General features: G+C 40.7%; 1 protein-coding gene across 1 annotated transcript in view; it reads left to right on the top strand.

Moving 5' to 3' along the window:
• The window catches only part of LOC138724579 (multiple epidermal growth factor-like domains protein 6), a 171,195-nt gene that overhangs the window by 109,265 nt on the left and 49,175 nt on the right, over positions 1 to 12,755 (top strand). The window contains 3 exon segments of the mRNA XM_069864675.1: positions 6,382 to 6,504; positions 9,129 to 9,251; positions 11,175 to 11,312. Of these exon segments, the coding sequence (XP_069720776.1) occupies positions 6,382 to 6,504; positions 9,129 to 9,251; positions 11,175 to 11,312 (384 nt within the window).

Here is a 12,755-nt window from a genome sequence, read left to right as displayed (position 1 = left end):
ATGCCCAGAAAAGGAGGGAGGAAAATGGCACTTTTAAAAAGCAAGATGTATATTCTGTCACTTGGAGCTGATTTAAGGCATTTTTCATCTTCTGAAATATTTTCATCTTATTTGAATATTCTTGCTGAAAACGGGTCTTTGGATACAAATGTGCAGCAAATGGTAATATTTGAGTGTATCGTGTCTGCTGTTTCTCATGTAGAAACCGAGTTTCTTTAAAGTTACATAGCTAACCAGGTGGGGATTTCACAGACACAGGGAGAGATCAGAAGCCAGGGTCAGGTCCAGAATGCAGTGAGGTGTCTCCTGGCTACTGCTATATATGCATCCATGATAATGTAAGAATTTGCTTTTCTTTTTGTCTTTTTAATACGTACTTGACTGCACAAACTAAGTATTTGCTAATTGGTAGCCTAGGGTGAAATGCATCCTATAGCAGCTTCTGTAGCTAATGTTTTCTTAATGTCCATTACAGATAAATGAATTAATATTAATATTCCTAAAATAAATATCAAAACTCTTTGCTGACTGTATCAGGTTCAGAGTTTCGTGCCTTCCTTGAAGGAACAAATAGTCTTCCAGCTACTCATGGAGAATATAATAAATCCCTGCTGTTAAAATATATATAGATGCAGTCATGCACGTGCTTGCGCTTGCATACGTATAACACAATAACAGGTTCAAATGATCCATCTTATTTTTGTATGCAGCGTGCGAATAGGTGTGGGTGTGTGTTAATGTATTTTGGCAGGAGGAGAAATGTTTCTCCGGAGGCCAGGGATATATGTTGAACAAAAAAGAATATTAATTTGCCTGGGTAAAAGAAGCATCTTCAGAGATGTACTAAAAAGCCTCTTGTTCCTTGTGGTTTACTTTGCAAGTTCATCCTGTGGAGCTTGTGACTCGTGTCATTTGCAGCTTCCTATGAATGGGGCTGAGGAAATAAGCCTGAAAGACAATTTCTTCTTTTTGTAAATCGATGATAGCAGGGACAGAAAAAGGCCAATGGGCAAATGCCACTGGGGCTGCTCTTTTTTCTCCTCTCCTTGCCTCAGTGGATTCTTGAGTGCTTTGCTGCTGTCAGATCAAAGGGTGGCTGTACTTCAGTCAGCATTACAGCTCTTGGATCTCACCTGCCTCTCGCTGGAATCACAGGCTTTCACTGATGTGGGGTGCTGTGTCAAACAAGCACCGTGAGTGCAAGAGAGAGTAATTTTGCAGAGGATTGGGACAGGTGCATTTATGAAAGCTCTTTGGTGAGGTTTCTGTCTTTTTACTGTCATTTATGTATTTAAAATAGGAAATACATTTTTGGGGTTGTTGATGGGCATTCCTTCAATGCTTTCTTGGCTCCAGCTGTTAATTCCTGCAGTATTAACAAGAAAGTTGTGAGCAGGAGTGTGTTCAGCTTGGTAAAGACCAATAAAATTGCTGGTTCCTGCCAGGCTAGCAGCTGAAGAGCGACACCAAGTCCTGTGAAGGTAAATCCTGCACGACCTGCCTGGAGACACACATTAAAGCCAATCTGAAAGATCTCAGGATAGCGCTTCAGGTTGCTGTATTTATTCACGTTTCACCCTGCTGGCCAAAAACAGCTTTAGGAGTTGCTTATTAACAGGATTAAAATTATACACTTGAGGTGTGAATTTCACATTGGTTCACAACTTTGAACAAGATTTTGGCCTTGTAGATTCCTGTCTATTTGTTGCACGCTGATGGCGATGATGTAGGTTAGGAACTAAATTGTGTTTTGATTCTAACATGTTATTACTCACCAAGTTGTATGTGGAGTTGTCCTATAAAACTTATTTTACTTTACAAAATGTCTCTTCTTTGTCTCCTTCTGGCTTATGCTGCTCCTAGTTGCAGTCTGATTTATTCACCCTACTCTTCAGGTTTCTAAGTAAACGTTCTCAGATGCAGCACAGAAATGCTACCTTTGGGCTTGATTATTGTTTTGTTGGGGTTTTTTTCTTGTATATCTTAACATATTCATCAGTTTTTAAGGCAAATCTCCCCCTCTTCCTGAACACATGGTACCCTTGAATATGCCAGAGAAGGATAGGGCCAAAGTTATGGATTTATTGCGCTAAAATTCCTGTCACAAAACCATTTCCATATGGCTGCTCTTCTGCTTGGAGATTTTATGTGCTGTGTATAAAGTGTAAGTAAATCCTGCTGTTCAGCTTGCTTCCAACTCATGCTGTGTGCAATGAGCACTTGGCCTCTGGTTTTGGCCTCCCTGAATCCTGCCCTCCACAGAGACTGCACACTCTGTTTCAGGAGCATCCACAGCCAGCTTGCCTCTCCTCTGTCTCTCACAGGGTGGCCATGAGAGTGTCAGAAAGAGTCAGAAAAGGGGAGGATTAATGGGGAGGAGGGCATCAGAGACCTTTCTCTACTGGTCTCCAGCCTATTTCCAAACTTCTTGTGGTTTATCCAATGCCTCTGGCACTCAAGATGTCCTTGCCTAAGCCAGCTAGGCGTTCAGACCCCTACATAAAACTTTTTGGTGGTTTTTACAGTGTTGTGGTAGGACGCAGGTTGGATTGGCATGTTTTGAGCGTGGTGATGCCTGACTGGGTGGGAGTTGTCCCTTGGGCTGCCATGGAGCAGTTCAAACCTCCACGTACCATCATGCCTTATCAGCTACCAGCAACTGGTTTGAGCTCAGCAGGAAAACGAGCAGACTCAGTTGCTAATTGGTGAGGTTTTGCCACTGTGCAGGCAGCTGTCACTGTTCACTCCCTCACATCGTGAGGCTGGTGAGGGTCAGCTACCTACCAAAGGCAGCAGTTTGTCACCAGCCGATAATTACTGAACAGTGGAGAAAGGGCAAGGTCAGCTTTGTCTGCAGGTGAGACCTTATTTGGAGTTCATGTGTATGCCCGGTTGTCTGTGTTCAGGGTGGTGTAAATCAAAATATAATTGTGCAACCCTCCCAGGAGTACCTCTGTGGTCAGAGGAAGGAGAATCTGTCTCACAAGGAGAGCTCAGTTAGCTCAGTTGAGCCTGGGTGCTTTTAATTTCCAACTAGAAAGGACAGCTGCTGTACCACTGGTTGGGACAGAGAAACCACAGGTTCATGATGGTGAAGGGGCTGGAGAACAGGTCTTATGAGGAGCGGCTGAGAGAGCTGGGGTTGTTTAGCCTGGAGAAGAGGAGGCTGAGGGGAGACCTCATTGCTCTCTACAACTACCTGAAAGGAGGTTGTAGAGAGGAGGGAGCTGGCCTCTTCTCCCAGGTGACAGGGGACAGGACAAGAGGGAATGGCCTCAAGCTCCACCAGGGGAGGTTTAGGCTGGACATTAGGAAAAAATTTTTCACAGAAAGGGTCATTGGGCCCTGGAACAGGCTGCCCAGGGAGGTGGTTGAGTCACCTTCCCTGGAGGTGTTTAAGGCACGGATGGACAAGGTGCTAAGGGGCATGGTTTAGTGTTTGATAGGAATGGTTGGACTCGATGATCCAGTGGGTCTCTTCCAACCTGGTTATTCTATGATTCTATGATGTTATTTACTACAGCAAGTGTAGCCGTGCTGCATGTGTGGAGTCATCCCTGCTGACTTCTTGGGAGCTAATGCTTGCACCCCTTAGTCCTAAAACGTTGTAGAGAAATATCAAGCCTAGCAGGTCGTGCAGCCTTTAGCATGGAGGCAAAACAATGGGATGGAATGGTGTGGCATCAGACAAAGCGCTGAGATAGCTGCTGTAGGGGTGAAGCACTTATGGATGTAATCAGCAGTGGCTGTGATACTTGCGTAAGAGAGTGGGCTATATAAGGTGTCTGCTAGAGTGGATTCCTTTTTGGGTTATCCAGAGATGGTAAGAACAAATATCTTTCTCTAGTCACTTTGAGTTTCCCCTCTGTAAGTCAATGCTATTTCAACTCCTAACCTTCCCTGCCATGAGAAGGAAATTTTACTCCTTACAACTTCATGTTTTCTCTAGTGAAAAGTCATGGTTACTGTGAGCAAGAAGATTAACTTAATAAGGCCCAGTTCTCCCTCTTTAGGTGCCCTAGAGGCCATGGCAGATGGAACTAGAGAACTAGACCTGTTCTTTCCAACCTTGCAGTGAAGGTCTGGAAAGTGCACAGCATGTGCGGAGCCCCTACTTGTACATATAGAACGTTGCTGCCATTTCAGGTGAATCCGTCACCGTGATTTTTTCAGTTGAATTTCCTGGATGTCCGAAATGAAAGTTACAGTAAATTTTTTTGCCATATCACTTAAGGGCTTGGAATAGAGCTTTGTAGGATGGAATCTATTATCCACTGAAGTTATTGAGTTAAACAGTAAGAGCCAGAAGTGTCAGAAAAGGAACGCTAATGATTTATTTTTAGGTTTTCCTGAAACCTGCCTATAACAGGAAGGAACAGATAAGTCAATGGAAAACAAATTGATCGGTGGTTGCCTTATGTTCTGAATAGCTTCACTTTACAAATTTTCATCTTGTCTAAGGAATTCCAAGGCTGCTATCTTATCCAAATTGCTATGTTTGCTATCATCTTCCCTATAATTTGTTGTTTGCTTGTTATCATGTCACATGGTATTATAAATAGTTTTACTCTATAATGTAATAATTCTCAAATTAAAGCTTCAGATGCTCTGAAAACCATTATAATATGCAGGTTTAACAGATGCTGTTTGATGCTGATTTCACTTAATTTATCCAAACAGAAAATGAATCAGTAAGTATTTCAATATTTCATATCAGCAAAGAATGGGTTATTGCTTGAAGCTAAATCCTTCGTAGACCACAAATTGTCAAACTGCAGAGGCGAGTTGTCAGCCTTGAAAGTGCCACATAGGATGAAGCACTGTTGTCCTTTGGAAACCTACTTCCAACATACTGTGTTGAAAGTCCAACAGTAAATTTCAGTTCAGTGATTTTATTTTTTTCAAAATACTATTAAGTCAGACTCTCAGCCTGCAGAATTGAATTGTCACATTCTTGAGATGGCAGGAGGTGAACTGAGGAAATCTGAAGATGTTCTGGGGCAACTTGCTCCTTTGCACCAAGTGGTGGCACAAAATGCCACTGGCTACATAGAAAAGTGAAAACTGGAGGAAATGAAAAAACCTACCAGATACTTAAATGCATCTATGTAAAATAAAGGTCTTTCAAATTCTCTTCTCTTTCGTAGCTATATATATGTTTGTGATTGGCCACTGGAAGAGCAAGTAGCAATGGAAAATATCTTCAAACTTTCCCCAGGATTACTGAAACCATGAATCCACTGCTGTTGAACTGATGTTGACTTTCCTTCTGCCTCGGTAGAAGTTGGCTTGTAGAGAGCTTGAGGTAGCCAGTGAAGGACGTGTCACACTGGAGGCAAATGAATAATACTGCTCAAATGCTTCAAATTGAACAATAATTAGTAAAATGCTAAAACTGAATTAGAGCTTGAATTGTATGGAACTAGGCTTAACTTTTGAAAAGGTTTATTCGAAGCTAAGAAGGACTCTAGAGGACACATTTTAAAAGGTGTTCTCCAAATTTATGTATGTAAATGTTATTCACCAGTGTGTTAGTGTAATTAATACTCCAAACTGATACCTCAGGCTTGTGCAGAACATCACATTTTGCTGTGAAAACTCTGGATCTTAACCCAAATTGGACATGTCCAAACAGTCCAAATAGACCTGGCTTGGTGTGTGCAAAGTCTTTATTTGGGCGAATACATCAATATGCTTCCAGAAGGTATGTATTCCTGAAATAAACCTGTAAAACATTGTGAAATCTTTGAGGTGGAGGCTTGCGCAGACATTTTATAAGTAGTGTTTCTGAGTACTTGCCACTTAGAGCAGCTTATCCTTGAAATAGTAGATTATTGTTCAAAAAAAGAAAAAAACTCCATGTGCAACATGAATGGCATATGTTTTTAGACTGAAAGAGGTCTTTTGGGGCTCTTTAGCATTTATTTTCTCTAGACTTTTAAATGTACATTGTTCCATGGTGAACTCCACCGATATATGTGTTTATAGATTCACACATCTTGGAGTGCTAATAGCTATTGTTTAGAGCAAGTCTTGAAATCTGCTCAATTACAGCAAAATAAGAATAAAATGTTCTTTTCTTGTCCTGCTTCCAAGGTGTAATATGAGCCTGGTTTCCTGCTGTTTAAAGCATTGTTGCTACTCTATGAAAAATACTGTCCAGCAAGAGAGAAAAAGTAGCATTCAGAAAAACAACAACTTTACTATGCACCACATTTGCACCAAATTCTGTCAAATGTTTTACTGGTTTTTGGGGTCTTTTTTAGCCTAATCTCTTACAGCTACAGTAATCTTCATTGTTAGTTGTAGCGATGGCAGGTAAGACCATTTTCAGATACAAACGTGACCTTTAAGTTGACAGTGTGCTCTAATTGGTTTCAGTGATAGACCCGTGCACAAGTGGGAATGGAGGATGCTCACAAATCTGTCAGAATGAGAGAGGAATTGCAAAATGTGAGTGTCATCCAGGGCATTATCTTTCTGCAGACGCGAAGTCCTGTTTAGGTAAGAAAATATGGACTATTTATTGGAAAGAAAGTTATTAATCAGTGTTCTGTCTTACTGAGCTTTGAATGGAAAAGAATATGTTATACAAATACATGTATGCATTTTGAAGAAGCAGTTCTCTCTGATATTTATGTCAGCTGAGAGTCTTGAAGGACAATTTTAGAAATGAAAATTACTCTGTAATATCTTAATTCATGCTTTCTAGCAACCAGATTTGTAGTATTATTCTTGTAGGGTCCCTTTAAAATAATGTCCCAGATATAGCTCCTGGAAAATTGGTTCAAGTAACAGTCTGAAACAGGTCACTGAAAACCTATTTAGAATTCAAAGGGCTTTTTAGCAGGAGAACTGTTTCCATATTAATAGAGAGACTACTGTGAAGGAAGAAATCATGAAGTGTAAGATTTCCAAAGAGAGGAGCTTAAATAGTTAGATTCCAAAGTCCTGTGCTTAGTCTGGGATTTTCAAAAAGTTGTAAAGCATTTCTGACACTAAATGTAGAGGTTTTAGAAACCAAAATACCAGCTTTTATCTTTCAATATGATCCTGGGAAGCTAGATTTATGAAGTTAAAAAGTGCTTGTGGACTTCATGGTGCAGAGATTTTTAACAGCCTTGTCTGGTACATTTTCAGAAACTAATTTTGAACTATGTGTTTTGAGAATCTGGCCAAGATTTTGCCAATAATTAAATAATTTTCTTATGTACACAGCATGGTAAGTACTTTGCAAAGTACTTTCTTCCTACCCTAACTATTTTACTCAAAATACTGTAAGCCCTTCTGTGAATAGCACTGCACATCTTAGCGATTTCCTGCTCTCACTGGGATTACTCATATGAGTAAGGCTACTGAAAAAGCAAAATAGTTTCAAGTAACGTAGATGCTGATGATTAATAGATGGAAACAGCAGTGGGTTTAATGCTCAGGTCAGCATGTTGTTAGTTTTGTCTCAGATAAATTAACAGGATTGTCAACGTGTAAGTATAAACTAAAGCTGTAGGTAACTTGCAATGTTATATATTGGAACAATTTTTCTTTCCAACCTTGTGGAAACAGATTTCTGAATCACTGTCATGTCTTACCATGGATATACAATTATTGTTTTTTCTTCTAGAAATTATTGAATGTCTTTTGCAAAATTCAAGCTGGCATTTGACTTTTTGAAAACCAAGCTAGAAGGAAACAGAGAGCAACTAAAGTGTCATGCTTTGGCTTCTAGCTGTATTTACAAGATATGGAGAAACGCATGCAGGATGGTGTCTGTGGTTCAGTTTTCCAACTATTTTTCCATTTGAAAAAGCAGAAAAAGAGAAAAGAACATTTGCAGCATTTGCCAACATACTCTATTTGCAAAGTGACAATTAATTACAGAAAAAGGAGAAATAGACCATTTTGTTCTAAGCAGCAGCTATTCACATTGCTGCTTCAGAGAAGCTGTCACTTATCCTGAAATTTTCATGAGACTGTGTGGTGGTTGCACTGCCTGGGGCCTCCTTTTGCAAGCAGGCTGATTGCATTCATAGCTACTTGTATACAAGTATAAGGGACCATGAGTATGGTATAGGTTACAGCACATGGAAAAAGAAACCCATTAGAAAGTGGTTTGTTGTGATAAAAGGTGAAGAGCCGCACACCAGATTGTTCTCTCCTGTGGGCGAGAGATTGACCCAGGGTAGTTGTGATCTTTATATTGCAAGAAATACGTCAGAAGAAGAGAAAAGAGCAGGAGGTTGGTTAAGTATTTGCCATGTGCAAGATAATGTCGGTTGTTGCACTAAGGCTGGCATTTTCTGCAGGTGGGCTCTACAGCAGCAGTATTTAGTACAAGTTTTTTCTTTGCCTTTTTTTTTTAATTCAATAATTATTCCTTAAAAGTGTTTTTATACCTCACTGAGATTTTAGGAAGAAGGATGCCTTTTGTGGCATTTAATGTCAAGATACACACTGGTGAGTGTAAAGCTGAGGAACACGTTGCTTGACAGAGGACTGGGTGAAGGACAGATCCCCCCACCTACAGCTTTTCGCTTTTATTCTTTTCTTACAGGTGAGGCAAGCCTCCTGATTTGAGTAGGTGCCTCCCTGCTGGACTTGTGTAGAGGAACCTGCAGGATTTTGGGGATGTGACAGAGGAGATCTGTCTCCATCATACCTACTGAGACCTAAATACAAGACCTTAATGCAAATTATTCAACATTCAGGAAATAGCAGATATTTTCTGGTCTACTAATTTAAATGTAATGCCTATAAGGACCTGGGGATAATTTTAGGGTACAGGGAGACAGGACTTCTTTCTGTTCTTTATCTGACTTCTTTTGCCATTGCTTTTGTTGTAGGAACAGCAAACAAGCTTCTTTGGCTGATACTATAAATATCATGTCTGATATTGTAACTATTCATGTTGAAAGGTTCAAGGTCAGTGGTGTTTAGGAAAAATGATTATTTTGGAGAATAATGTTATGACTTCAGTGCTCCTACATTCATCAGATGCTGTTATTTGTAGACTAACATCAGGATGCTCTTTTCAGTGGGTGCTTGGAAGTACATCCGTGTGCATGTAGAGCAGTATGATTTTTTATTTTAGTATCCAAATGAATATCTCTGCCTTTCTCTCTGCTTCACAGACATTGATGAGTGTGCAGAAGGGAGAGCCAGGTGTGCTCATCGTTGTGTGAACAATCTGGGGTCCTTCACCTGTGTCTGTAATCCTGGCTTCGAGCTGGGGGCTGATGGAAAGCAGTGCTACCGTAAGTGACACTTTTACAGCTATGCATTTCAGGCTATCTTATCTGCAAACTGCTATGCTTCATTTTTAATTCAGTTGGATTAGCACTCCCAGCAAAATAAATGTATGCAAGCGCTTAAGCTTAATACTATTTTCTTCATCTTCATTCTGCTGCTGCTGGTTTTGCAGGCTGATGCATTCCTGAGCTTGTGTTCAGACCATTATTACTGCATTTCAAAGAGCAAATAGCCCTGTTGGTTTACCTTCAGTCTGGCAAATTCTGTTGCAGAGATACCAAAATATTGCTTTTCTGTGAAATGTATTCATTCCTTCCCTTCTCCCCAATTTTTTAATATGCTAGATCTGATGCAAAAGAAAGCTAACATGATGTTCCACTCTTGTCTTTATCTGTCTAGGTTTACTTACTCTTCTCCTGAAACTGGCACTGTTAAGTAGATGGTTAATTAAAAAAAAAAAAAAAAAAAGGTGGGGGTGGTGGGGATGACAAAATATTTGAACAACTGAAGATTCCAAACTAAAATGATGCTGAGCTCTGTTGTCTTCCTTCACATACTTACTTCTTGCCAGTGGGGTTTCTTAGCACTACTGATCTTGAGAAGGGGACTGACTCCCAGCACTGTGAATTGCTAGATGATCCCCAGGTTATCCTGGAGGGCAAATTTAGTTTAATAAAGGAGGTTGTGTGGAAGAGCAGGTGTTATTATGAACTTAGCATAAGCTCACTGGAATCCAGACAAAAGCACAACCTGTTTTAGCAGAGGTGGGCAACAATCATTCAATCTAATAATACTGTGCTAGAACTTTCAGCAGAATTTCCTTAGGAAAATATGCTGCATGCCAGAGAATTAATGCTTTCCAAAAGAATGTGTGTGCAAGAAATAGTAAGGATGGAAATCAGTTTCAAGGCATTAACATACATTAAAATGAACACCCAATTATGTGAGAGACATCCTGGAGAATTATTTCATAGGTGATTGGAACCATGAGTAGTACAGAGCAGCGGAAATGCATTAATATATAGACACAAAATGATCTGTTAGGTGGATAAGAAAGTGGATTAGACTACTTAGATTTCATTGTGATTTTCTGATATTTTTTCTTGATGTTGAGCAAGTCTCAGGCGATGGTGATTCTCTGTGCATTATGTATAATATTACAGAGCAAACAATAAAAATAAAAACATCCTGCATATATTTATGACCAGGGTTATCCCAGAGTTTGAACAATTTACAATCTTTGTTTACTCTTTCGTTTCCCCAGTGGCATACGGAAGAGCTGTTATTCCTTTCTTACTGATGAAGAGAGAACAAAGTCTCAGCAGATGCTGAGCTGCCATATGCCCCCTTGAAGGAATGTCCTAGGGTCAAAACCAGCAGATTGTTTTGCTTCATGGTTCAGTGTCAGGCTCGCCAACCGGTCTCTGCTATGGATGTTTTAAGGCATTTGTGTTGAATGTTTCAGAATCCAACATGGTGAATGTTTCAGAATCCAACTCTTTCCCATTAACGTACAAAACTAAACGCTACTTTTTGGAAATCATAAGCAGTCTGGGTTGAGATGAACCACCTGGCTTCGTCATATGGTTCCTTTCCTCCTTTGGAGCAAGGACAGAACTTGCAGCTGCATTCAAACAAAGCATAAATCTCAGGAGACCTGTAAACACTCCCATGGCAGGCATACTGCTGCAATGGCAAACTGGCTTTATGTTATCAAAGTCAAGAGCATCCAGTGTTATGACACAAAGAAACAAATACCTGGAGTTCAGTGACTCCAAAACATGCTCCTCTTGGGTATGTGAGCTGAGTTTATATTTGCTGCTACAGTGGTTGTCTTATGGGTACTTTTTTACAGAAGGTTTATCCTCCAGTGACTCTTTCCCCCTGAACTTGCTTTTTAACATCCTTCTGATTTATTTCTCCACAAGGCATTGAAATGGAAATTGTTGATAGCTGCCAGGACAACAATGGTGGCTGCTCTCACCACTGCAAGCACACGACTGCTGGGCCACGCTGCTCCTGTGATGATGGCTATCACCTCGATTTTGATGGCAAAACATGTGCAGGTAATTCATGACAAATACTGCTCCTCCATGGGAGAAGGTTTGACGGTTCTCTCTGCAAGGGGAGAGGGCAGGAGAGATGTAACTTAAGGAAATATTTTCCCACCCCCTTCCCTTCTTCTAGAAGTTTTAATTAATACCATCCTCTGAAGCTTCCTCTGCTGCTGCTCCACCTTGCCTTGTTCTGCATGTTTTCTGGGATTATTAATTTATGAGGGGAAGGAATTCTCCCTCCCAGATGGAGGATGACACTTTGGTGCATCACCAGTTGCCATGGCCATATCTCATTTTGCTCAGCCCAGTCATCACTTTACTGACTTTTTTTCTTTCCCTTCCTCAGCTTGTGGCTGGGAGGAGGATTGGTGCTGTTTGGGAGTTGCAGCACTGCTGTTCTGAAGTGCTTGATACACATACTCCACCTTGTGCTATAGAAGTTGCTGTATTTCCATCAGATTTGCTTAAAGATGAGATTGCACTTCTGGCTGTGAGAAGTCTTACTTAGGAAATGAAAGCAATGGAGTTAGATTTGGTTTTATTTGGAGAGAAGAGCTTAAAAATTCCTTCATGTTTTAAGTGATTTCATGATATCACTTTTTTTTTGTTTACATCTTTTGCTATGCAATCTGTATCTCATTCTAGTTTAGACTTGCTGTCACTATTCCATAAAAATTTTAAAGACTAGCCAAGATGAGGGAATGGGGTAAAATAAGAGCAGGCATCACAGAACAGTGTAGTAAGACAGGAGGAGAGGTAGAGTGCGGGAGCTCTGGTGAATGTGAGAGTCGTTACAGACAAGGAGTCTTGCAACAAAAAAAGCCAAGTGCAGGAGAGAGGGAGGAGCAGGGAAACACTGAGCTCTGTAAGGGCAGTTGGTGCTGGAGCTTAAAACCCAAGGAAAAGAAGTGCGGGGAGGCAAATTTGGACCCAGAGCCTTGTAGGGGTAGGGTGGGTTATGCAGTTTCATTTGAGTACGGATAAGAGGAGGGAGGGCAGCCTCCTGCTCGTGCCCCAGCTCTGTGATCTGCTGATGGAGATTTCGGGGGGAAGCTGTTACTCTATCCACAGTAATGGAATTAAGAGTGCAGGGGAAGGTTTGGCAAGGCTGAGGACGTAAAATCTGCTCCTAACAGCAAAGATGTCCTTTTTGTTGGATGCACATTTCACATTCCTACACAGTCAAAGGGCTGTTACTAGACCCCAGAGCAAGACATCATCTGATGTACTGCAGAGGAGCTCGACTTGTGACATTTCTGGAAGACGCTCTGTGTTCAAATAACATGCATTAATCATTTTCATGCTGACCTCCTCACCTCGATTGATTAATTACGTTTTCTTTCTCCTTTTTTGCTGTTGATGTTTCCTAATAATGTTGGTACTCCTTCCAAGGTTAATTGAGACAGTGACCTTTCTCATCTGTGGCTGCTCGTCTGGATAACGTTCAAAGCA

Source organism: Phaenicophaeus curvirostris, chromosome 10 (assembly GCF_032191515.1).
Source record: "Phaenicophaeus curvirostris isolate KB17595 chromosome 10, BPBGC_Pcur_1.0, whole genome shotgun sequence".
NCBI lineage: Eukaryota > Metazoa > Chordata > Aves > Cuculiformes > Cuculidae > Phaenicophaeus > Phaenicophaeus curvirostris.
The sequence above is the reverse complement of the archived record's forward strand: the minus strand, read 5'-3'. Positions and strand labels throughout refer to the sequence as shown.